Source organism: Maylandia zebra, linkage group LG7 (assembly GCF_041146795.1).
Source record: "Maylandia zebra isolate NMK-2024a linkage group LG7, Mzebra_GT3a, whole genome shotgun sequence".
Taxonomy (NCBI): Eukaryota; Metazoa; Chordata; class Actinopteri; order Cichliformes; family Cichlidae; genus Maylandia; species Maylandia zebra.
Window position 1 is genome coordinate 51,378,835 of NC_135173.1, and position 27,394 is coordinate 51,406,228.

Below are 27,394 nucleotides of genomic sequence, written 5' to 3' on the forward strand. Positions count from 1 at the left end.
ATATATCGAGTGCGGGAGAGCATATGATCGTGCAGCGTTTAAAGAGTGGAAGTACTTTGGGTTTGATTCTGTAAAAAGTGACAAAATCATTAGCGTCCGCTGCTCACTGCGTAGGAAGAAAACTTCTTTTTACAGCGAAAAAAACCCCCCTAAACTTCCAAACAAGCACCAACAGTACGCTGCCACTGGAATGTGAAATTCACAGAGAAACTCCCAGATCCTTCCACTGACCGCTGCGACACACCTGCACCAGGGCAAACCTCCGCCTGCCTGCTATACAGGTGAAAATAGAGAAACAGGACTGCTGAGTCTTTGATTTTATTTATTTTCTGCTGTGTTTTACTTGCATCTATTTGGAAGAGTGAGTGTAAACACAAATACAGTGGGGCAAAAAAGTATTTAGTCAGCCACTGATTGTGCAAGTTCCCCCACTTAAAATGATGACAGAGGTCAGTAATTTGCACCAGAGGTACACTTCAACTGTGAGAGACAGAATGTGAAAAAAAAATCCATGAATTCACATGGTAGGATTTGTAAAGAATTTATTCGTAAATCAGGGTGGAAAATAAGTATTTGGTCACCTCAAACAAGGAAAATCTCTGGCTCTCACAGACCTGTAACGTCTTCTGTAAGAAGCTTTTCTGTCCCCCACTCGTTACCTGTATGAATGGCACCTGTTTGAACTCATCATCTGTATAAAAGACACCTGTCCACAGCCTCAAACAGTCAGACTCCAAACTCCGCCATGGCCAAGACCAAAGAGCTTTCGAAGGACACCAGGAAAAGTATTGTAGACCTGCACCAGACTGGGAAGAGTGAATCTACAATAGGCAAGCAGCTTGGTGTGAAAAAATCAACTGTGGGAGCAATCATCAGAAAATGGAAGACATACAAGACCACTGATAATCTCCCTCGATCTAGGGCTCCACGCAAGATCTCATCCCGTGGGGTCAAAATGATCATGAGAACGGTGAGCAAAGATCCCAGAACCACACGGGGGGACCTGGTGAATGACCTGCAGAGAGCTGGGACCAAAGTAACAAAGGTCACCATCAGTAACACACTACAACGGCAGGGAATCAAATCCCGCAGTGCCAGACGTGTTCCGCTGCTGAAGCCAGTGCATGTCCAGGCCCGTCTGAAGTTTGCCAGAGAGCACATGGATGATACAGCAGAGGATTGGGAGAATGTCATGTGGTCAGATGAAACCAAAGTAGAACTTTTTGGTATAAACTCAACTCGTCGTGTTTGGAGGAAGAGGAATACTGAGTTGCATCCCAAGAACACCATACCTACTGTGAAGCATGGGGGTGGAAACATCATGGGGCTGTTTTTCTGCCAAGGGGACAGGACGACTGATCCGTGTTAAGGACAGAATGAATGGGGCCATGTATCGTGAGATTTTGAGCTAAAACCTCCTTCCATCAGTGAGAACTTTGAAGATGAAACGAGGCTGGGTCTTCCAACATGACAATGATCCAAAACACACCGCCCGGGCAACAAAGGAGTGGCTCCGTAAGAAGCATTTGAAAGTCCTGGAGTGGCCTAGCCAGTCTCCAGACCTCAACCCCATAGAAAATCTGTGGCGGGAGTTGAAAGTCCGTGTTGCTCGGCGACAGCCCCAAAACATCACTGCTCTCGAGAAGATCTGCATGGAGGAATGGGCCAAAATACCAGCTACTGTGTGTGCAAACCTGGTAAAGACCTATAGTAAACGTTTGACCTCTGTTATTGCCAACAAAGGTTATGTTACAAAGTATTGAGTTGTATTTTTGTTATTGACCAAATACTTATTTTCCACCCTGATTTACGAATAAATTCTTTACAAATCCTACCATGTGGATTCATGGATTTTTTTTTTTCACATTCTGTCTCTCACAGTTGAAGTGTACCTCTGGTGCAAATTACTGACCTCTGTCATCATTTTAGGTGGGGGAACTTGCACAATCGGTGGCTGACTAAATACTTTTTTGCCCCACTGTAACTATTTTATTTTATGTGCTGGAATGTGCAGAAAATAGGTTTAAATGTTAAACAAATTTCTTCCAGTCAGAGAATGGTGCATACAATTTAATGTTTGCTTGATGCTTAACGTTAAAAGATTAAAACTAATAAAACTAGTTTCAAAAAGTGACTTTTATATTTGATTACATTTTATATGATGGATTATGCAGAAAAAATAGAATTGGCTAAAAGATCTATTGCTTTATTACCTATTCAGGTTGTAAATATTTTTTTAAAGTAACTAAGTAAGTAATTACTTTTGAAAATAAGTAATCAGTAAAGTAACAGGATTACTTTTTTGGGGAAGTAATCTGTAATTAGTTACTGATTACTTTTTTCAAGTAACTTGACCAACACTGCCCATGACTCACACTAACAAAAGTAAAGGTAACTACTGCGAGTAAAGGAAGAAGTGAGATGATTTAGGTATTGAGCCACAAAGGGCTCATGGAGACGGTTGAGGCAGATGGCTGGGTAAGCCAACACCAGATTTTATCATGGAACATAATGTTTTGTTTCCTGCTCCAAATACAAGATTTTTTTATACTGTTACTGTTATATAACTTTAGCATGTTTAACTTTGCAACCATGATGCTCAAGGTCATTTATTTATAAGAAAACCTTCACTTCTTTCTAAATCCAGTCTTCACTAGATAGTGAAGATTTGTGAAAAGCAACCTTAATGGGCATTCAGGTTGGAAGGCTTCAACCCCAACAACATGTTTAATAGACACGCTGGTCCACTGTGTCCCTTTCAGGCTTTTCCTCTCCAAAATGTGAAGTTGCAGAAGTTGCTTTAAGTTGCAGTAAGCTGCATTAATAGCAGAAGGACATTTTTTATTTCAAGTCAATCGATTCTAACGATGAAGGACCCTGGAATATACTTAATAATTTTTTTGCTCACTACCAACTTTGTGGCTTTAAATATATTATCTCCCTCTGCTGGTAATGCAGGGAGATTACCAGCAAGAGATTTACCCTGCTCGTATTGCACCAATTGCATGCACTAATGCAACTTCTGCATGCGTATCCATTTCATGTTTTAGAGAGGCAAAGTGTGAAATGGACCAGCGTGTCTATTACATGTTTTGGGTGATACTGGGCTGAAGGATTGTTGCACTAACAGAATTGGCTGGTAGAATATGCCAGTTGATTTTACATGAAGTAAGGCTGATCAAAATGGTGAAGCTGTAGTGTTACTTTAATAAAAAATGGCTCTATAGCATTGTTTTTCATCTTGTCTTCCAGAGTTTAGTTTAGGAGACGTATAAACATATTTGTCTGTAATGAGAATGGAGATCACGATCTACTGATGTTTAATTTCTATCATGCCCCAGAGTTTATGTTGGAAGTGAAACACCAACCAAAGGGATATTCATACAAATTGCCAACTCAAAAACAACACTATAATGGGCCTATAAAACATTATACACTGACTTATTATCCTCAATCAAGCAGACAGTTACCACTTATATCACCCAAAATAAAGTGGTCCCCACGAATACTATTAGAGCAATGGAAAAAAGAATTCCAGAGTTGGCGTTTAGCATTTAATATCGCATCTATTGATCATCTCTGATAATGACAGAGGCACAGTGCCAAAGCAGGGAGAAGATTGAGAGTGGGTGCTAGTGGATGAGCTTTAGGGATCTAATTTAGCTGTGGGTGAGATTCTAGCCTGATTATTATTTATATGACACATCATCCACATTAGGCAGAGCTTCCCTGTTCCACATGCCACTCTTGATCTTCCTCTCTCCTCCCTGTTTCAAAGACATGGCACAATGGTGATGGGCACCATCTGGCACTCACTGTTGGCACAAGTTCGGTATGTGATTAGCAGCATGAACAAGGGTTTTCGCTCTCCTGTTTTTCTTGGTGTGTCTCTCACCCTTCTGTTTCACACCCAGGTTTATATTTGTCATTTCCACACACAAACAAACTCACGAGTGGATGGATACACATTTGTAAGGACATAAAACAATTTTATGGTTTCACATCTCCTCTGAATGGTCTGGGACAAACATGTTTTCAATGTATGCACTATGAACACGTCACATACCACGGTGCCTTTTCTGACCTAGCTGTAGTGCTGTCAGCAGTTCAAGATAAAAATTTTAAAAAAATAAGTATGTAGAGCCAATAATGCTCTTCATGTCTATTTTCTTGTTTTCTCACTGTGAAAATCTCGTGCTCCAGCTGGCTGAACATTTCGACTGTGTAGATTCATATGAATGAGATTGATGCCTACAGTGTGTTTTCTCCCTCTCCCCCGCGAGATGCCTGTTGATCCATGGCTCAGCCCTGAAGTAAAGATGGATTACTGCAGAAGAACTGCCTGCCTTGCCCTTTACACATTTCACACACACCACTTCTCCATTATCAGGCTCATCCACGGGGGGAAGACGTGCACATGTGCACACACATGCCCCAACATCAACACAGGTCTTAAAGCTCTGATGGGGTTGTTAGCAAAAGGTCACTGTCAAGACTCTGACAAATCTTTCTTTAGAGAGACAAAAACGTGTCATATCCAGTTACATTCGCAATATACCAGGTATCAGCTTTTTGTTGTCTTTCTATCACTTTCCATTTACATGTCTCTCTCTGTTTCTCTCTCTAGTTTTTTCCCTCCATTTGCTTAGGTTGTACAGTAAAGAATTCATGCTTGTATGTTTGGATCAATTTCCCATGGAGTGCTCACACTCTGGATGTAGAAGACATCCATAAAAGCAAATCCAAGCTCAGTTATGGGCAGTTTAGATCGGGATACACCTGGATACTGGATGTTGACAGCTTTAGCCTCAGGATTCAGTTAAAATTGTTTTGACTGGTAACTAAATTATTTTTGAATATATCATGTCTAAGAGCTATTCTGTTTATTTTTGCTCTTGCAACAAAATGTTTGAATGCGGCGAACCTCCTCTTCTCCATCTTACATATTAGTCAAGCTGGTTAGTGAGAGAAAATTGATCCTCCTACTTTACTTGCTATTGTTTCCATACAACACAGATATGGTAACAGACCGATGAAAGTAGAGTCAGCTACAGTTTGTCTAGCATAAAAGTCTCACATCAGTTTCTCAAGTTAACCACAATGTTCATGTGTAAATAATCAGAATAAAAAGCTGCTGGCCTTCTGGCTCGCCCAACTCCAGCCTTTTTTTAAAAGGACATGGACATTTCCATAAAACTGGCAAATACTACAGATTCCAGAGGAATTGTATTAAAGCAGAGTTAAGCATGCTTCCAGAGACAATAGCCAACTGTGGCCACAAGATGGCAGTAATTTAAAAGATGGTGAAAAACACGCAATGACAGAAACAGAAACTTTATTTAGTGTGATGGAAGTGAAACATATAGGATCAAAGGATGTCACTGACTCACATATGATGGGATATAAAATATATTCGAGGGTGAGCTGTGCAAGTGGAACTAGTGCCCAGGGGTGACAAGCAAATTGCTAGATAAGTGGATGGACCTTAATTACATCTGCCTGCTGTTTGGTGATGAATAAGCAGGTGTTCATTGGGTCGTAGAGCTTTTTTTCTGAAAAAAAAGGGGGGGTGCGTTGCAGTTGTTGACAATGCTTTGACATCACACCAGAATGTTAAAAAAAATTGTGGACCATAAAATAAAATAAACAGTAAAAAAGAAAAAACAAGCAGAAACCTGCCACTAGACTTTACAGTTTTTTACATTTAGGACCATAGGCATGTTAGCATCAGCAGAGGAAGCTCAGTCTCAGTGGAGGGTTCTTTACACCGTCTTTGAGGTCACAAATCACAGCACTAGTACTACATTGCTCCCGAAACTGTCACTGCTGCTGCACAGATGATGTCACAGGACTGGAGGAACCCCTCAAAATAAGGACCATTCACTTAAATGATTGCAGACTTGGCCCTGCAATGTAGAAGCAAATCAGATTAATGGTGGAACAGATGGAGTTTGCTTGATTTGTGAGACTGACGCTGTATGTGACAGTCAAGTCTGGACGACGTCTGCTCACTCTCTTTTACACAAACACACTCAGGTCCCTCTGTCACTAAATTATACTTTGTATGGTTTATGTTTCATAAAAGTAGGTTTTGTGTTTCATCTTCCTCCCCGCTTTGCTCCATTGCTTCTTCAAGTACAGATGCACTCTTTTCCTCCTCCTCCTCCTCTTTCTTCCTCTCTGTATTTTTCCCCCCTGAGAATTCATTTTCTATTCTATTCAGTCAGGTCTTCTCACTCCCTGTTATGATAATGGAAGAGAATCGTCAATGTTTAATGAAAGCCTTGAGGCTACATACAGGTTCAGACATATCCTTGTGTACGTGAACATAAGAAGTTCATCTATAATTAGTTCACACATCACTGTGTTTCAAGGGGAGCTCTGTTAAATATGTGCACATCGGGGTGCAGACTTTTTTGGGACGAGTGTCTACTGATTTGCATACTGCATGTATAGTGCAATTGTTGATTTGCCTCAGTAAACTGTGCATAGAAACATGTTGGGGTCATGGTTCATTTATCTATTGAAGGGAATCCAGTGCTGTAAGTAGCAATTGTTCCCACTAAACACCTCTCTGATGTTCCTCTCATCCTTCTTTCCTGCTGCTGCTATACCCAATCCAGAGTTGCCAGTTTGCACCACTTCACCTCATCCCCATTTAGGTGTGAAATGTATTTATATTCAAGGCGGGGAGAACGGAGAAGTGGGGGCAGAGCAGAGGAAGTGACACAAGCAATCTGTGGGAAAAGGCGCCTCTTTCTGATGCCTGTAAAATAGCATATTCGTCTGGATAAAAGCAGGACAATGAGAAGCTGTCTTGTAGCTATGGGCCACAGTTAGGAACATGTGGAGAATATTTGAATTGGACTGCTATGCCCTTCTGGGCCAGATGAGAAGGTGATTCAAAGGTGGTGGAAAGAAACGTGAGACCGAGCTGTGAAGTGGCACTCTGGCGATAGGGAAGGAGACAGAAGCATATTACAGAGGCCAAGAGTAGTATGAATGAGGGCTCTATGCAACACAGCCCACAACTCTTAACACTCACTTGAGTTCCTGAAAAGACACTATGAATTTTCTTACTAGGTTCTTCACTTTAGTGTGCTTCTCTTTATTCCCTTGTTCAGCCTTTCACAGCTTGACAGAATCACAAAAAAAGCCACATGCTGTTTAAAAAACAAACAAAAAAAACAAACAATCAATTTGTTCTCTCAATCAATTAATTCTGTCTGAAACTCAGCTTGCATTGTGCTGCATGTTTAATCATGCAAGGCATGCAGAGCTGCTCCATCACAGAAATCCACTGGACAAGCGTCTCTGGCAATCATCCTCCACCCATATCGAGCCAACAAAGAGATGACTCCAAGTCTCCCCCGGCACTATTATTACTTTTTAAAATCTTTTAAAGCCGTTGTGATGAATTCTTGATGTGGATTAATATTTCACTGCACACAAGAGTTAGACATTTGCGCAGGGGAAAAAGTAAGAGAAGAAGGGATGGGACACTTGCCAAATTTTTTTTTTAAAAAAAGGAGAAATTGAGATGCATCGAGAGTCATCCGCAATTCATCTCCCACGCCCAGTCTCCAGACTCTCTTATTCTCAGCCAACTCTCTCTGGGGTCTATCACAATCGAGGGACAGCGTGCGAATATCTGTCGTGCAATGTTGTGCCAGTGGAGCTGTGCGTCAGGAAGCGCTGATTCACGGTCGGTGTGTGGTGGGATTGGGGAGCAAAGAACTCTTACTGTAGGCACTGTCACAAAATGTTCATCTCAAATCATCCCGATGGATCAGTCTACGGCCCGATTCTTACGAGACACGCAAACGAAATCCTCTGTCACCACCGTGCCTGGGCATGCATATGCATATCACTGATGTGAACAGGCACTCATTGACAATTGTTTAAAGAGTCTGACTAAATGAGAGCAATGGAGAGAAAACAATATGAGCGTGGAACAAGGCCACACACAAGATTGGCAACAAACACGAGTGATATCTCCGTGGATAAAAGTCAGCGAAAAGGAAAACAAGAAAGGCAGAAATGCTTCCTCAGCACTCCTTTTTCCCCTCAATTATCTGCTGTTCACTGAAGGCGACGAAGGTTTTGTTTTAAAGAAAGGAAAAAAAGAGCAAACTTTAGTAGACTCATAGTTCAGATGAAAACATATCGTCCACGGAGTCATTAATCCGTCTCAGAGTCGCGGCCCATCAAGCTCCTCCAGCGAAACGCGTGATCGAGCAATAGACAGAGCAGTTGCAGAGATAAAGCAGCAGAGTACAGATCTGATTAGGCTGCTGTCTCCGTACACTCCACGGGGATTAAGCACAACAGCTCCTTGTTAGACCTCCCTACTTCATTTCATACAGCACATTCGCCATTAGCAAAAAGAATAACAGGGAGAGAAGGGGGTGGGGATCACAAACGCATTCACTAATTAACACTCCTGCATGGCCACACAATCGAATTCACATTTTAATATGCAGTTAATGTGCCAGTGGTGCTGGATAAATAACATCAGATACATCATGCATTATTCGTCCTGTAAAATGAGACCTTAAAAAAAAGGCAGAACAAATGAAGTGTTTGTTTATGAACCGTGTTTGGGTACAAAATGCTCAGAATGTTTCTCTCTGTAGCCACTAGAATCTACATTTGCATGCTTAAAGTGTCATTAGCATTTTGATATAAGCTCTGCCGATGTCCTGAGAAACTAGAGAACAAAGCCCTGTGCGCAAACACACAAAGGCATGCTTAAATACACATGTATCATAACAACTTTGTGCTTAACATATTCATGATGTTGTTAGGTGTTTATGTTTTTTTTAAAGAGATGCTTATCATATCCAGCTTGGTGCCTGCATTAAAGTGAGGGTTAGATTTTGTCCTTTTTTTCCTCCAAGGTTTACAATCCCACTCTTACACATATCATTACGTAACATAACTTTTTCCTAGACAATAAGTTGGATGTTTTTTTCTTTTCTTTGTTATTTCTGATTGATTACGCCTCAAACTTCCCTTTGGTAACCAGTAATTAAATTTAAAAATGTCATTGTCCTGGTCACAAAAGCAAAGTCTGAAAAGAATAATATGGATTTTCTCGACCTTTGAGGCAATCAGGAGAAAAAACACTTACTACACAGGATCAAAAGCGTAGTGTAATTGCTGTGTTTGAAAACTGCAGACTCTCTACTAGAATGTATCGTTGCATTAACTCTTTCCACCTGCAAGCTGTAAGCCAAACACTGATGATTATTGTTAATTGGATTTCAGGATCACTCAGGACAAATACTGAACTGAACTGTGTCTTTCAACTCAATTTTGCTCAACAACACCAGGTATAAGATTTAACTCAAAATCTTTCCTTAAAATTGCAATGGAAGAAAAATCAGATTAAATGTAGATGAAATCTAACACAAAAACATACTATGGTTTCAGCTTGTGTCCATACCAGAAACAGCTGTGTGGCACAGCCAAAAAAAGCACTTTGAGTGCAGTGAATCAAAAATGCAGAAAAGTCCTCTTTTCTGCCGCTGCCCTGCCAGTGCTGGCACCAGCTCTGCCTCTGTGCCTTTTAATAATCTGGTCGCATTTTAGCAGGTTTGAAACCTGAACATTACACTGCATTATGCAGTGGAGGCTGGGGGTCATTACTAGAGGAAGAAAATCATCAGGAGAAAAATCTGCATTTGTGTAGTTTCTTGCCTTAGACCCTCACAGAGCCACTGAGGTCAGTAGTTTGAACTTTGGACCCAAACGACCAAACCATCCATCCATCCATCCATCGCAAACAACCTCTGCTGGCTCCTTTTCGATGTGGCAAGCATGCAGCCACTTTTATCAAAGGCTAAGCACCAGCACCACATGCCTGAGGAACATGTACGAGCTGGCGGCCAACTAACCAAAACAACGGTTTGATTGTAGCGGTATTGACCTGCGAGCTTATCGCGACCCTTTTTATACAAGTACCTATCTGATCCGTGAAAATAAATACTCTTTATTTCGCTTTGAAATGAATCTCGGTCACATCACTCGGCTAAAATTTGTTGCGGCTGACTTGTCAATGACAAATAGTCTTGCACAAAAATTCTGAAATGGAATTCATTTTTCTGAATAAACTCCCATCTCAGCTTTTCAACTAGATTGGCAGAGTGCGGCGTGCTGAGCTGGGCTTTTCTTCGAAGACTAAGATTCCAAGAAGCTTCTTAATTGATGAAATCTGCCTTGTCAGATTTCAGGGCTTTTCCATCACTCACTTTTTCAGGCTACGCTTTATCTTCACCTTCTTCTGTACTGCTGCCAACTTCTCTTTTTCTAAACTCGGCTCTACTTGAGTCGCAGAGAAAAGAGAATCCACCCCCCCCCCCCTTTCAAAGCAGGAAAATCCTCTTGTCACACATGGAAAGAAGCATGTCGACTCGGCGGCAGATTGACTGATAAGTCCTCATCTGACCATAAAACCGAGGCTTGTGATGTCATCGGCAGGTCGCAGTATTAAGTCAAATATTTCAGAACTGCTACCCGAGAGAAAAAAAACTGCGAAGAACATCCCAGAGTGATAACTTTTGAATCTCTCTTCTTTTTTTTACTTTAACATTAGGAAGTGTCGCTGCTTCAGACATTCCTGAGGAGTAATGTGGCAATATTTCAAGATGAACCCCTATTTAGCTTCCAACTCAATCACTTTTCTTATAGGCCTCTTCTCCCTCTTTTCATCTTTCATTTTAAATCTCTCTTTTCTCTTAGATCTCTCTGTTTTTTATTTTCTTTTTTGCTTTCTTGTCCTCAACTGTCGCCCCCACTGTCTTTTCCATGTGTTTTGACAGAGGGGCTCTCCACACACAGTATAATTACTGAATACAATCAGATTAGGATAATAGTTTGATTGAATCATTTATGTGGTTTACAGTAACTAAGCTTCAGTTATAATGCCATTTGCTTGATAATGGAGTTAAGGTCGAGGATACGTCGCAGCTACAGGAAACACCTTATTAATAAAATAATAAGCAAAATAATAAATAACAAACGAGCGAGTGGGCACGGAATCGAATCACTGGAAGTAATCAGTCTGAGGTGAATGTATGTCACTTTTCGCCGCTCCAGACCACAATTAAAAAGACTGATGATGAATTTTGTCTCCTTAATTGAGTTATTCGTTCGCAGATTTATGAAATAATTTCTTAGCCCCCATCCGAGGTGTTTAAATGAAAGTTTTAATAATCAGAGTACTGCTTTAATCCTGCCATAATCAAATTACATCCACGCATGCAAGCACTCTTGTCACCCCTCCTATTCTATCATGGGTTTCATTTCTCCTCTTGTCTCCTCTCTGAAGGACCCCCTCCCCTCCCCCACAGTTTTTGACATGTACAAGCAGGAGACACGGATTTCAATTTTGTCACAATCCCCACTTTTCTGTTCTTTTTTCACCCTCTCACAAAGTGTGAAATCCTGTTTGTTAATTGACTGATTTTAATTCAAATCTCAGAGCAGAATGATTCTGGAGTCACTCTATGTGTGTGTGAGTGCCTGTGTGTGTCTAAAAGAGAGATGACGAGAGTTGAAAAATGAGAGGAGCAAAAAGGGGAGAGGGAGGGGGAAAAAGTGGTTTGAACACAGGTGCATGACTTAAGTCTGTGTTTCTTGTTTAGCCTATTAATTTAGAGGAGGAGCAGGAGAATGATTGCGATTAATGCAGCTCTTATAAATGCGTTCAGTGATCAAAACTGGCAGCGGTGTTTATGCAACGAGTGGCCATACTCAGAGTGCTTCATATCCGTCCGTGCTGTCACACAGAGCAGAATGGCAATCCTACCAAGCCATAAAACTGAACTTCTGATGTGACTCAAAGTGACAGCGTGATGCACATAACTGTGCACCGACACAAGCTCTGTGCTCTCGGTGCTCACGTGTGATGCAAGCAATAAACAGTCAGATTTCCAAATACGTATACATCCACGTACCTGTAGATGATGCACGCGCAGTCCCTGCAGGTCCCACAGTTCTCGATGTCCTGTCCGGTTCTGTAGGAATGTCTTCTGTTGAGAAGCGCAGAGATGACATATCAGGGGAACAAAATAAAAGAGGAATGGTTTTGTGTTTGTGTGAGCCCACAAAGACATATTGAGGTTATCATTTTTCCCTCGCTGAGTCGAATTTTTGGCACACGAAGTCCTGAATATAAACCAATCTCCTCCCTGAAATCACCCCTGATCATTTTTTAATGAACGATACCCCTTCCAACGGGCTCGGTCGGTTACGTAAACCATGAGTCACTATATCACTCCAGGCATAAAATAATGCTTATGAGGTAGAAGTCAAGTCTGCGTGCACAAGGCCGGGGACTGAATTTAAATACTGGAACATGCAAGATGTGTCACTTTATGAGACAGTAGGCTGTTCAGTCACATGTTCAGATGTCTTCAAAGGGCTGGCATTAGTGTTAACACTGTGATTTGGATTACGCTGCTCAGACATCAGTCAAGTCTTTCCATGGATTCACAGACACGCATCCCTTCCTGTGTATCCATGATTTTTCTTTCGCGTCCCCCCCGCAAACATGTACTATTTTGGAATGATAAGGCAGAAGAAATTACTAAGCTGCTTACAATGTAGGAAGCAGATTAATTAAAGACTTGATGAGAATGGCTTTACACTAAAGAGGCATGGAGCATCTGAAACCACTTGATGACAATCTCTCCCGCCTGCTGCATACATGCATGAGGAACAAGGCTTCGCGAAATAGGTGCGCCCAAACTCCCATAAGCCTCCCCGTGGTCTGACATGAGATCAGTTCCTCAGCATATTGAGAGCTGACACTTGCCTGACTGACATGAGACGTCGTAAAAATAACTACAGATGCTCCCCTGCTTTCTGCTGCTGCTCAATCTGGTGTTGCGTTTTCCTCTTTCTGTCGCTCAACCTGCCGTTTTAGCTTTTGCCTTTTTCACTCTGACCAAATTTATATTGTGTTCTGTCCACAGAGCTTTGTATTGACACTGTGTGCAGTAGGGGGATTGGCTATAAATAGAGGAGCTTCATCACAGCAAGGCTTAGGCGCAACAACCATCTATCTGTAATATTCAGAGCACACGATGCTGGAAAGTTATTACTGCTGGGCTGTGGATATTCCCTTTTTGGTGAAGAATAATCTGTCTACAACAACCCACTTGTCTGCTCCGTTCCATGAGAGAAGAGATAGTCTATTAGTGCAAAGCGCTGTTATGTCTGGCTTTGATATCTATCCATCTTTCTAAATTTAATAAAGGCTGAGCGATTGACTGTTAAAAATTAACAGATGGCTTCTCACACTGTGCTTGGAACTGTGCTGCAAGGCTCTGGTAGCCTTGGGTTTACAGTTCCATTAGCCCAAGGGTTGCAGTCATTTCATATTTACAGCTTCAGTTGTGGGATAGCTCCTCTTTTAGCCCAGGGCTTTCACACTAAAACCAAACAAGCCCTTTTGAGGCTCTTGATTTAACCCCAGGCAGCAGCACCTTTCACACTACTGGTAACACTATCTTTTCGAAACCACCTTGGGCACGTGGTGCCAAAGAACAATGGTGTGATCCGGGGCCATCTTCACTAGTGTGTGAAATTTCTAGAATTAAATTCCAGACTGTGTGATTTTTTTAAAAAGGCCAACAGCCTTTTTTAATAGCAAGCTCAGGAAATGAGCTCTACTTGCGGAACAGTCCAGCAAACTATTAAAATGTGCTGACCCTGCTGTCATGTAAGATTTGCGCATGTATGTGTATTGCATATTTTTAGAGTTTGGGCTCAACAAGCTTCGGTTGTTCCCAGTTGCTTTGGCTCAATTCTTCAATAACAGTCCAAACTGTCACACACAATATCTGAAAACCTTCAGCTTTAAATGTATGCACATCAAAGAGAGTATTTCTCTTTGTTATCGTCTGTTATTTAGCATTTGCTAATATCTTTTAGGACATTTAAGCAAATAGCTAACAACCTTGGCATGTCTTTGTAATTAAAAGCAGACTTTTTTGTGTTTGGTGGTGGTCAGAAGGCCCGGTGGCGCCAGTGTTCGGCAGCCTCGCCTCTGTCAGTGCGCCCCAGGGTGGCTGTGGCTACAATGTAGCTTGCCATCACCAGTGTGTGAATGTGTGTGTGAATGGGTGGATGACTGAATGTGTAAAGCGCTTTGGGGTCCTTAGGGACTAGTAAAGCGCTATTATAAATACAGGCCATTTACCATTTTTTAAAAAATAGTTTTGCACTTTATTATGTATGTCATTAAATGCAGAATAGTCCACCAGAAAACCAAAATCTGGTGATCCAGGTGTATGTATATATTTTATAGAGCTTGAGAGCAACAGAGTTACAACAGTTTGTTAACACTGAAGAGCCAACTCATTTTATAGGGCAAGCAGCCTGCCATGAATGTAAGAAGATCCAGGAGAGTGCAGAGGACGGATGCGGCATTCAATGGTTCTTTCTCTTTTACACTGAAAGCGAACACATTAGGTGTGAGGTGGCTGAGAATCTGTGGCCAACAGAGTAACAGGATGTCCAGTGATTCCAGCACTGTTTATTGATGTAGAATACTAGAAAACCGTGTCTTGTTTCCACGCTATGTGCTTAAAGCGATGACAATCTATGTGGTGGTGGTGGTGGTGGTGGGGGTGGGGGGGGGGGGGGGGGGGGGGGGGGGGGTACTTTGCAATTATGTTTACATTTTATGGTCTGTTTACTGCAATTTACTATGTTGTATGATAATTGCAGGAAATTTTTATTCATCACATTACATGCTAATGTATGTGTACTTTTGCTCTACAAAGTATGCAATAAACACTGCATGATAAATCATCTGAATTCACTTTGATACACAACAGCACTCAGTTATCATCAGGAAAATAAGCCGAATGCAATATAGTCAATAGAAACACTGTCAATAGAAACATGTAGAACAAAACTTTTTAGGGAAATTAGAAGATGAGGAAATCACTTGTAGAGTTATTTCGACCAAATACCGAAACATTCTGATGACTCTGGTTTACACAGTGTCAAATGAGCTTGTCATTTTTTGGCAGGAGTAACTTATTCATTGAGACAAAAGCCTATTCTGAAAGGTTCGGGTCACGTTACAGTCTTTTGCAGGTTAACTATGGTGTTTTTTCTATGTTTGAGAGAAACTGTAAAATGTCAATTATCAGTTGTTATTGTGGCAAAAAAATACAGCCAGTAGATCATCAACAAATAGGCTTAGTAGTACATTATTGCTTTATAAATCAGATGAACCCAGGTGCATATGAGACTTGTGCTTTCTCTTTGTTTTCTATTACTGTTGATATGAAGTTTATTGTTGACTGGTTGTTTGGTTATGTTATAGTAATCCCCAAAGTCACCAAAGTCTCAAGTGAAGCACTTAAAGATCATAGTTTTAATTTAAACAGACTTGTTCATAATAATCACAATTTAGAAGTCTCAGTTTTCTGTCTTACCAGGGTGAAACGTACACTGGAGAGTTTATGTGTTATTCATGTGGCTTACATAAAAGTCACTTTCTGTCAACCAGTGATCAGAAAGAATGATACTGCACCTCCTGGCTTACTAGTGGGTACAGCAGGGTGCGCGTGATCTGTGGGTGACAACTGATAACAGTCATTTAATTGTCTAATAACATTCAAAGCAGGTTCACTTTTTCATTATGTAAATTGTCTCACTGAAATTAAATATAGCCTCACCCATCTCTCTCAGCTTCCTTCTTCTCAAGGTCTTGAATGACATCCAGCAGGACCTTAATGGTGTTCTGGCTGGTCTCCAGGACCCCCTCCAGGCTGTGAAGTTGAGTCTGCAAGCTACGAATATCATGCAGAGGGCCATTGGGACTCAAGAGCTTTTCTGTCACCCTGGATGGGTCCAATTTACACCTGGCCCCAGACACCAACCCTCCCAGAATTTCCTGGACCTGTCTCAGAGTATCAGCTTGGGTGGCAGTCAGGGGCCCAGCTGTAGGCCGCCCCCCAGAAGCAGAGCAGCCCCTGGATCCAGAGCATCCCTGCTGATTTGGAGGGAGAGCGTGTTGGCTGTTGGGGGTGTTCGGCCTGACGTTGGCTCCTGAGCAGAGCATTTTGTGTAGCGCCCCAAGCTGAGCCTGGGCTGAGCTAAGACAGCTGGGCTTAAAACAGGCCTTGGCAGGAGAGGAGGAGGAGGAGGAGGACTGCTTCTCTCCCTTCATCACAGCAACTGGCGGAGTTTGAGCTCTGTGCTTCAGAGAGCTGGCTCTCTCACAGAGCTTTGGTGAGTCTTTTATATCCTCCTTTTTTTCCTTCTCTCTATCTTTATCTTTGTTGCTGACCTTGCTGTCTGCCCTGAGCATGGGTGTTCGGACTGCAGGACCTGGCGGATCATTTCCCTTTTTTCGTGGTGTGTATGGTGGAGGCGGTGGAGGAGGAGGTGGAAGTCGAATGCCCCTCTTATCCTGAGCATTGTACGGGGTCTGAGAAGGGGGGGTGTACGGTGGTGCAGCACGAAATGTGGAAGAGTACAGAGGAATGGCTTTAGTTGGTGTTGCACATTGTTGAACATTTGCAAGAGTGGACACATAGGTCTTCACAAGCGGAGGCGGAGAAGTGCAAGATTTCAGTTTTGGGACGGGGGAGGAATAAGGGGTTATGCCTGTGCAAGCAGAAGAGGTATTTTGCAAAGTTTGACATGGGATGTTGCAATGAGAGACAGTTTGAATAACTGTGGCATAAGAAGGTGCAGTTGGGTTCAAGTGAGGTGCATGGGGACCAACTGCATGTGTAGTTGTGTAATATGATATGGATGTGCAAGATATGGCAGTTTGAGTAACAAATGTACAGGGAGTTACATTTGATGAAGGTGTAGCATTTGATGCTGCTGATGGTGGTTGATGTATTACATTTGGGGCAGGGGTTGGCTGTTTGGTGGGATCAGCAGGAGTTACAATGGGTGTTATAGTTGGGGTAGAGGTGGAGCGGGTTAACTGAGGGAATGACACCACGTTTGACATAAGGGGGGTGCAGTTTTGGGTGGGGCATGGCGATGCAGCTGAAGAAGCACTGGAGCAGACTGCGGCTGTGCTGGGTGTTGTTGGTGGGGACACAACAGTGTAATAGGGGACTGGGAGTTGGGTAACAGTAGGTACAGAAGTGGCGCAAGGAATGGAAAGTGCTTTGGGAGGAGGTGGGGCTGTGGAAGCTAACTTGGCTGGAGAAGTACAAGGTAGCTTTGTGCAGTGCTCAGGAGTTTGTATTGGTGCACTTGTAGGTGGGGGAGATGTACAATAAGGCACAGTAGTTGTTTGGGTAGTAGGAGGGTCTGGAGTCACTGTTGGGGATATAGGCTTGCACAGAATTTGCACTGAGCTGGGTGATGGTATTAAAGGTGGGGAAGCAAACGGGCTTTTAGTTTGTGTCTGTGTAGTGGAAAGTTTACGATCAGGAGAAGAGTGACTGGGAGAGCTTGTTTGTATTTGAGCGGTACACTGTTGAGCATTCAGAGGTAGGGTTGGATTGGTACTGGTGGTCTGAATTTGGGTTGTGCATTGTTCCTCACTTGAAGGTGGAGAATGGTGATTTTCAGTTTGACTCTGGGTGGTGCTGTACCTTGAACTTAAAGGAGGGGGTGGGCTCTCAGTCTGAACTTGAGTGGTACAGAGTTTGGTATTTGAAGGGGGTGGGGATGGACGGGGACTTTCAGTCTGTGTGGGAGTGGTGCAGTAGTGCACTTCCTTTCCAGGATCACTCGTTGTCCTATTTAGACGCTTTCTCCTCCTGATCGCTGAGGGAGTAATGCTTCCCTGACGTTTGGGGCCATCTCGGCAGGATACAGAGGAACAGTGGTATGGCTCAGCATTTTGAAGGACTAAAGGGGGGCAGCTGTGCCTTGAGGGTTTTACAGCAGACTTAATTTCGGTTCTTGATACTTTAGACCTTCGTTCCACCACAGTTCGCTCCCCTGGGCCAGGAGGGCCGTTCTGATCTTTGGACGCAGGTAACAACACATGGTTGTGAGTAAGGAACTCGTCTTGAGAGTCATGTTCGTCATCCCCATCCACCCCAACTGAGTCCCCAAGGCTGTGGCTACGAGTGTGGGAGGAAGGGAGAGATTGGGGCTTTTTCAGGCATGGGGAGGTCTGAATGGCTGTGCTGGTGCTTGTACTCGGCCTGCGTGTCATTGGCAAGGTTAGGGAGTTAGCCTGCGGTGGTGCCCAGGTTCGACGTGTAGGACCAGGTGTCAATGGATGAGGAGGCGCTCGAGCTAAAAAGGCAGCCACCACCTCTATAGTGCTCGCCATGTCACCACGCACAGCCCCAACCACAGAGGTTTGGCCAGGTAGATCCTTGGTCTGTGGCCTGTCCCTGTCAGTCCATGGCAGGGTGGACCTGCTGCTGTGTTTGCGAAGAGGATGTGGACTGTCACAGTCTTTGACAGGCTTCTGATGGCTATTGTTTTCCCCTGTTCCACTATTGCCACTGCTGCTGCTACCATCCTCCAGGTCTTTGAAGCGGACCTGGTGGGTGCGGTTGCGGCGCCGCTTGAGGCGACTTTCGATATCGGGGGAGTCTCGATTGAGAAGCACAGAGCGCACGGTCATTGTCCCAGGTAACTTGTCTGCCAAGCTGCTCTTGCCATTGGTCTGGCCTGTGAGCAAGTGGTCAGGCTCTTTGCTCACCATTTCTCCAGCCTCTGTCGCTCCCACAACATCCACACACTGTGAAGGCAGGTTGCTGTTGTGGAGAATCTCTTGTGTTAGTGTGTCAACAAGGAAAGCGATCGCTCCATCACTATATATTCAGTGTAACAGTGAGAGATCTATACGATTGACTGACTACGTTTCACTTTCATCCCAGAAAATACTGTAGATGTAGCAGTCTCTATACAGTATTGCATTTAGCTGCTCAGCTCATCTGTACACCAAGGACTTCCTTTGCAAATAAGATTGTCCTCAAGAAAAGATGGATTACCATTTTCCCAATTCAAGGTATAGTATAGATATCTGTGAGAAAACTTGTCTTAAACTTCCCTTTAAAATCTTATATAAAAATAAATATATGCAGCATCAAATATTCTTTAAAATCTCCATGCTGTTTCATGTCTTCTGAAGTTGTACATGTATTTTTTTGCCTCTTATTCACATTTCTCTTTAACGTTCCAGCAAGAAGAACTCTTGCAGAGGCCAGGGAGGTTACCTGCAGATAAGTGGAGAGGAAGGGAATGCAGCCTATCCTTTGTCTGTCCATCACATTGGCTGGTCTACTTGGCAGCCTGTCCTTCTCCACCTGCTTTGTCCCCTGGGCCCTCAGGAGATTGGATGGCCAAAGTACGGGATTGGCTTGACTGCGTTCCCATAATGATCTGGTCTTTTTAAACTTTTTTTTGGTCTCTTCTGCTTCCTTTTTAAAAATTTTTTTTATCACTTTCTTTTTCTCTCTCTGCTTCTTTCTTTTCTCAGCTCTTCTCTCCGTGACTCATTCTCTCATGGTCGAAGGCAGCATGAGTTCCTAAAGAGAGGAGAAAGATAAAGAGAGAGACGAATAAGAGACTGTAATTGTTTCCATATTATTGTGCTTCAGTTTCCATCGAAACACAATGTGCTCGTTCCTCCCGATAATGAAGAAGATGTAAGATAGGCAGCTATTTTGAAATGCATGAGAGCGGGGGTCAACACAGAATGGGAAAAGGAGACATGAATTCAGAAAAAGTGCTGAAAGGATGGAGGTTGGAAAAGAGAGAGAAAAAAAGGCTCGGTGTATCATCAGCAGTGGAGAAATGTAAACTGAAAACAAGTGAAAAGAGATTGTAATTAAGGCCTATTCACACTGGCCAAGGGGGGTGTATAATGTTTCATTCCTTTTTTACGCTCTTTCCTCTCAGTATTGTTAAAAGTAGCCGTGTTTTAGTGACAGCAATAATTTTTGCATTGAGTATCACTTCTGCTCATGGGCACACAGTACGACTGTTGTCGTATTCCTTGGATTTCTCTTTTTCCTCCATGTTTTACAGTCTGTTGCCCTGTTATCAGTTCTTGATGATCTGCCATGGTGACATCCTCTCTGATTCATCTGGTCATTTTGTGACAGTCTGTCCACCATGCTGCAGTTAGTAGTATGTTCTCGTCACCCCGATTCCGTGCTCTGTTTTTGACGATCTATGGCCTTGATACATGCAGTATATATCACTTCATTTCCTGTCTGCGAAACAGGCAGCCGGGCGTGATGCTGTCATTTGCCTTACACGATCTATGGATCTGTTCCTCGTTATCTCCCCGTGATAGCCTCTGACACTGACAGGCTCGGGCTAATTCTGTTGTGCGAGTGTGACTGGCTGTTACTCTGTTCCCCTCACCCCACCCACCCTCCCATCTTCTGTGGGAGGGGTAATTAGTGACTCCTTCACAGCTCCCAGGTTATTTAGGGAGAGAGATACCCGAGGGGCTGCCACTTTTATTTACATCCACTGTTTTCCTCGCTTTCCTCTCTTTTCTTTCCACTGAAGAGGAGGATCTTTGGCACAACTGCCCCCACCCTCCTCCCTCCCTCCCTCCCTCCCTCCCTCCCGTCAACCTCTTTAAAAACATGGTTATTTGGATTAATCATGATTAAAGTCACAGCAGATAGAGCCTTGAGGGGAAATATCAACCATGCACACTGTGATATATTAATGGATTTAGAAACAAACCGCGGGATTCCTTCTCATTTTACTTTCTTATCGCCACCATGTATACAGATGAGCCGCTTAACTATGAATCACCCGGAAAAAACAAATGACTCTGAGTTGAGGCACACATTTTTTCAAATGCGGGCGTGGGTGACGGTGCACTACGGAGGCTCAAGAACACAAGCTACGGTTCATCTATAGCATAGAAACTTCTGTTCATTTGACCTTGATGGTGATTTCTCCTTTCCTCACTTCTCCCTGGATAAATTAGTGGTTCCACCCTTCCTGTGTTTTTCATTAATATCCAATTTCACTCCGGTCGATGGTCTACCCATTTCTTGTACGAAGCAGCCTTTCAACCTTCACCCTGACAGATTTCCCTCTACGTATCATAGGGCCATTACCCTTACTCATTCTGGACGTGTCACCCTGAGCACACCTTCCTTTCATCTTTCTCCCATCTGGCCGTTCTCCTTTTTTTACCCACTCTCAGCTCTATCTTTCTATCTTTATTTCCCAATCTACCGAATGCTTTGCAGCAATCTCTTCTGCTGCCTCTTTTTGTCTAGTGCTTTCCACAGTTCATCCCCCTCACTCTGCAAACTACCCTCGGATCAAAATTTACGCTGACAGTTTAATGAATCCCCCTCTTAATGCTGCATGGGCTTACCGCTAGGGCTGAGGGCAGCTCTTTTGCACATGTGACATTTCCATGTTGAGCTTTATTGGCAGACAAGAGATAAATCACCAGGGAAGAGGTGGAAGGTGTGCAGTGGCATAATCCTAGCAAGGGTCGTAACTCTTAGCAGTTATTGTTTAGGATGTACCATAGTCTCTTTGCAAAGGTTTTGCTCCTATTCTCTTTCCTGTGTGTGTGTGTGTGTGTGTGTGTGTGTGTGTGTGTGTGTGTGTGTGTGTGTGTGTGTGTGTGTGTGTGTGTGTGTGTGTGTGTGTGTGTGTGCATCATGAAAATGCTAAGGTCACATCTGATCATCCCGTGCTAAGCTGTTGTGACTCTTAGAAACGCATCTGAACATTCAAAATAGAAGAAGTCAAGATTGGTTCCACAGATATAATAACATTCTGATGATTTCAAGGATACCGAGAACTGTATCCATGCCAGTAGCACACTTTTGGGTCCAACTATGCAGAGGGGATGGGAGGTGTCATGGATTGGATTGTTATGTAAAGACATGTCAGATCAGATTGTCTAGGCACGCTTAAAATTTGTCAGAGAGGACTGCGATGAAGAGGAGGCAGAAAGAGGAAGAGGAAGGAGAGGAGGTAGACATGCTGGGATATATTTAGAGATGCTATGAGACACATAGCAAAGCAAGAGGAGTAGGAATTGGAATAAGTAGGAGGGAGGAAGAGGCGGAGGGAGACAGACAGGCAGAGGGGGGGCAAAAGCAGGAGGAAGCAACCCCTGGCAGCAGAGGAAATGTCATGGTTAGGGTTCAGTGAAGTGGTAAATCAGGAGCATCAGCGTGTCAGGGCATTTAAGGGAGAAGTGGAGAGGAACTAAGAAAAGCTATATGATCAGCTATCGGTCCTGTAAGCACACGGAGGTTAAGAGTTATACCTGTGCTTTGTCACAGAAATTTACACCACGGTCGGCTCAGAGACGAGATGCAAAATGCATAAGCCGTTTTGGTGTTTGTGTTCTTGTCCAAAGAGATTTCCAATTCAAGAGCAGCTCCTTGGGAGTTGCCTGCAGATGACTACTTTGTTAGGTAAGCACTGAGTGTAGTACAGCTCAGCAATCTCACAAACAAAGGGATGTTCAGTTTTATCTAATACAATAAAACCAGCAAGTGCATTTAAAAATGCAAATAAAAGGCTTTTGCATGCATGCGCAAATCAACAGCCTAGAATTATATATAGGTTTAACATATTATTATTATTAGAAGCAAGGGAGTATATGAAGTAAAGCAAGTAAAAGTATTGTCCTCGGTGCTGGTACTTAAATTAGAAAACGGTACTACTGCTGTAGCTGCCTCTCACCGCTGAAAGTCTTGAGCCAGATTATGCTTAACAGCAAATTAAATTAAACAAACACAAATTAAATTATGATTCTTAATTCATTAGATACCCAACGCAACACGGCGAACACAGCCATTGTCATTCCTGTCAGACACTTGTATAATAGCGTCTAAATGTAAATGCTGGTTTGTTTGATTATGACTATGTAGGCTACTGGCATTCCAATTTGACCAGCTTCAATCTTGGCAAGCTGTTTTTCAGCAAGCTCTAGCTGCAAAGGAAGTTTTATATAATCAAGCAGTATAAAATAAAGCTATTGCCCAAGTGGTAACCACCGTGGCTGAGAATGAAAGAAGTTTAGCCTCTGGATGTTAACCGCCATGCATTAAAAAGATGGTCTTGTGCAGTTTACTGGTGCTGATGGCTGCATGTGTCTCTTGTTCAACGAATCTCTAACGAAACTCTATCATAAAATTACATTATTTCCAATGACCTGTAGGGGGAGACTCCTCCGGCTGCAACTTGATTTATGAACTCAGCAGGCACTTTCCTAAATAGTTTACAGTTTAAATGACTAGTGGAAAAGCTTTCTTAGTATAGTAAGGTGCTCATTTGATAAACTACAGTGAAATTTAAAGTTTAATGAGAAAGCAGACCCTGTTATATCATCTATTTATATGATCACTACCATATAAGCTAATGGTGCTTTTGGCTTGCTGGTCTGATTGACCTCTTATTCACGACATCTAATCCCAAAACCTGGACGACCATGGTTAAAATGTCAAATTTAAAGTTTCAGAATGTTAGGACGAAAACCTGGTAGCTAGCATTTCAGTCCAACAAACACACCCTTCTTTTCCCTCCAGTTTATTCTAATTGTGAGCATTCGTTACTGTGCTGAAGAAGGCTTAAACTAAGCAACTCCACCAATAAGGTTTTGTGCTTGGCTTGGTTTGTTTTTCAGAATGATCAGTCTAAAGAAAGTCATGGACAGATTTGCACAAACAATTATTTATCTCTGGGCAAAAAGTTCCCACTATATCGTCACAAAAAACATTAGACTGATGGAAGAGAAAATGGGTAATGCTGTCTTGATCTTCGAGACAATACTTAAAACTAGCCTAGATGGAGCTAGCCTTTTGGATGCAGAGACTGGAAATTTTCCACTTCATCAGGAGTATGCAGTCTTTGATTGTTCTTGTTGCAAAGTGTTTAATGAAAGTCACAAATCAGATGATTTATAATATAGTTATTTTCATATAGGTTTCTATACAATCTCACTGCTTGTTTGTAACCAGAGGAGTCTCCCCCTGCTGGTCATTATAACAAATTAAAGACACTTTTTGCATTGCCTCTGCTTTTCAGACCCGAAGGCCAAGCTGTGCTTACTACATGCTTCTGCTGTTCCCAAGCGACAAGAAAACAATCATTATTCACCTCACAGTGTTTGGCATAACCATGAGATTCTGGCCTGGTAATACCGTTAGCCCCCCCATCACCACCACCACACACACATACACACACGTCTTAATTTGGAAAAGCAGGTTTGTTTTGAAGCAGTAAGTCTTTGAATTTGTGTCATAAATGGAACATTTTTGAGTTTCAGTGCAGAACACTCTTAAAATTGTATTTAATAACAGATCTGTACCACAGTGATTTAAAGTGCTTTATTGCGATGCTCTGCACACCTCAGGTGGCAAATACTTTCGCTTCTCCTGACGCCTTCATGACTTTAAAAAGTCATTCAAACATGCATAATATGTTATCTCGCAAAGTTTCTCACCAGCTTCTTACTAAAGAGGACACTCTACTTGTTCCAGCTTTCTTCAAGGATGGCTGGATTACCTCTATCTTTCCGAGCGCGAGTGCCAGAAATGATTTGTTCCATCTGTCCTCTTTTAACCAAAATCCTCTGCCTAATATGAAATCCCTATATGTAGGCCAGTGGATGGTGATAAGCATACTTAGCCAACTGTGAGCAAATTTGAGAATGTTTGGGTGTCTGTGAAAGAAAGCCAGAGTAAACATTGTTCTTCCTTGTGCTCATTCTGCAAGCCCAATTGTCTTGCTTCGCTGGCTGCTTCAGTTTGTTTCTTCTACTGTTCACGTCTCCTCGCCACTCTGTGCCACAGATTTCCAAGGTTCCCAAGGTCTCTGTGTGAATTCAGCAACACCTCGTAACTCGTGGTCAGACGGACATGTCCAGTGCACAGCAGCATGTTACACGTATGCAGCACAGTCCACTCCCCTGGGGGGGTTACTCTCTGCCAGGCTGCGACGTTGCTGTCCAAACTAATGTCCCAAGAGTACATCATAGTGTGTTACCTATGAAGCCAGCATGCTGTCAGTCCAGTGGAAACACCTGGCCCGCAGATAGGCATATTCTCCAAGTGCATAAATGAAATTAAGAATAAAAGAAAAGGACACGTTAACTTCTCCTGGGCAAAGACAGAAAATGAAGTGACGCAGATAGATGACAGATTCTTTCTTTTAAAAGCAATGTGCTAAAAGAAAAAAAAAGTGCTAGACGGAAGAGCCGAGAGACAGCAATATCTGACCTCTTTAGAGATGAGAGATGAGATGAAAGGGAGCAATACAGTGGTGCAGCGCAGAAGGAGGGAGAGAACAAGGGGGAAAGAGTTGCGCGACAACAGTCGGGATTAACAGCACAGCGTTTCTTCACACAGGAAAAAGCGGGCGCACGAATCTGCACCTGCGCACGTGCACGTGGAGGTGTGTGTGTGTGTGTGCGCACCCACGCGAAAGAGTACGTGTACGGCTGGGATTGTTTCATGCGCGCCAGTGACAAGATTGCTTCAGTGACGGATGCAAACACATATGCAAACTATGAGAAACAATTACTCTCACATGTGTGAGAAGATTACTGAAGCATGTTAATATGATTGAAATTGAAATGTTCATGTTGCCAGAGCAGCACACACACGCGTGTACGCGTGCATAAATAAACACACACACACACACACAGATCCATACAAATGGAATTCCCCCATTCAGAGCCTCCTCCTTAAACTTTCTGTGCATAGCTACAAACACTCACACATGCACACACACACACAATCCTGCTCATGACAAATGTGCAATGAAAGTACGCTGCTGGAACCTGCAACGCCACACCACCGACAAACCAATCTGAGCTTCTCACTCTGTAAGCTTCTCATAAAGCTGCCCAGTATCAGTAAATGACTCCCACACCTGCAGTAAAGCAAAAATCCAGAAATCACTAGATTTCTCACACACACTCACACTCACAAATCAGCAGGGGCACACCCCCACTGCTGGAATATGTGCACACACACACACACACACACGCCTGCCGAGTATGTAAACAAAATGTATGCAGGCACGTGTGTGCACGCATGCGAGGACCATTCAGCGGGCTGATGGGAGCCAAAACAAAACAATAAGTCAAATATGTCCTCGCTGCCAACGTCCACTGCACGCAATCAACACAGACACTTGTACGCTGCTTTTTAAATCTCACCTCTTCTCTGATTTGCCTAACTCTCCATCTCTATGGTGATGCTGCAAGAAGGCTGCTGATGAGATTGCTGTACTATCTTCCATCAGGACACAGAACTGAGTCACACATACCTCATCTCTCTCTCTCTCTTCCTGTTTTCCTTCTGTGTTGTCTTCCCACAAGTGCTCGCTCCCTCTTCCCAAGCTATTCCTTCACGTCGCTTCCTCCCATTCTTCCATCCCTCTGGCATTCATGTTTGCTTTTTTTTTTTTTAATTCCCACCTCTCTGTCACTGCTGCTCAGTGAGCTTCGCACCGTTCCCCTTCCTCTGTGCAGAGTCCATCTGCTCCTCTCTTGTCTCCCTTTCCTCTCCAGCTCACCTCTTTCTCTCTCTCTCTCTCTCTCTCTCTCCTCCTCCTCCTCTCTGGTTGTGTCTTCCTCTATTTCACCCTCCTCTTTTCTCGTAGATTCATGCCTTTCACGTGGGAACCCTTTTATCCATCCCTCACAGCTTTCAGCTCCGCTGTGCCTACCTAGTTGTCTGAGCGTTTGTTCTGTGTGTGGAAGTGAAAGGACAGGAGGGGGAGTAAGAAGGCAAGAGTGAGCAAACAGGCAGTTATCGTCTCAGATGCTCCTCTCAGTTCTCCCCGTCCTGCTCCTTTTTTGTTCTCTCGCCTTTTCTCTCTGCATCTCTTCATCATGACCTCCTCTCCATGTCGCCATGCAAGCCCCCTGTCTCCTTGTAAGCAAAAGGAGGGAGGGGAGCGAAGAGAGGCTGGGGGAGAAGGAGTGTGGGATGGAGAGTAGGAGGTAGGGGGAGGTGGAGCTAGTGAGTCGGTCTAATTAAAAAGCAGAGTATGTACGGCTGCAGAGAGCGAAGAGAGGAGACAGTGAGAGGAGGAGAGGGGAGGAGAGAGGGAAGGAAAGTGATCTAGGGGGCGGATCTAAGGGACATGGAGGAAAGAAGCAAAAGAAGCAGTCAGTGGGGGGTAGAAATGAAGAGCATGGGGTTGTTTAAGGGGGCGGTGGTACGTAGAGGCTAGTAGTGCGAGGTGGAGGAAAGGAACGATCTGACAGGACACCAAGGTCAGCTGGAGAGGAACGCAGAAAGGTCATTCATGGAGAGGGGGAGGAAGGAGGGGGAGAGAAGCAGGGAGAAGGCAATAGAAACAGACAGGTAGAATTATTCTACAGATATCTCCCATATGAGCGGGGGCAGCAGAGCAGGGGGGAACCGTGACCAGCAGGATAATAGAGACACATGGACAATGGCCCTCAAAGGCAGAG

The 27,394-nt window shown here is 43.3% G+C and overlaps 1 protein-coding gene across 3 annotated transcripts in view; it reads right to left on the bottom strand.

Moving 5' to 3' along the window:
* LOC101474955 (uncharacterized) overlaps positions 1-26,945 on the bottom strand; it is a 45,196-nt gene extending 18,251 nt beyond the window's left edge. Inside the window, exons 1-3 of one of the 3 annotated variants that reach the window (XM_004549736.3) lie at positions 26,239-26,945; positions 15,702-19,487; positions 11,961-12,032 (exon numbers count right to left, since the gene is read on the bottom strand). In XM_004549736.3, the coding sequence (XP_004549793.2) occupies positions 11,961-12,032; positions 15,702-18,661 (3,032 nt within the window). In that variant the 5' untranslated portion in view covers positions 18,662-19,487; positions 26,239-26,945. The other 2 variants (XM_004549734.3, XM_023155226.3) reach the window with 2 other exon arrangements.
* Positions 26,946-27,394: the final 449 nt, after the last annotated feature.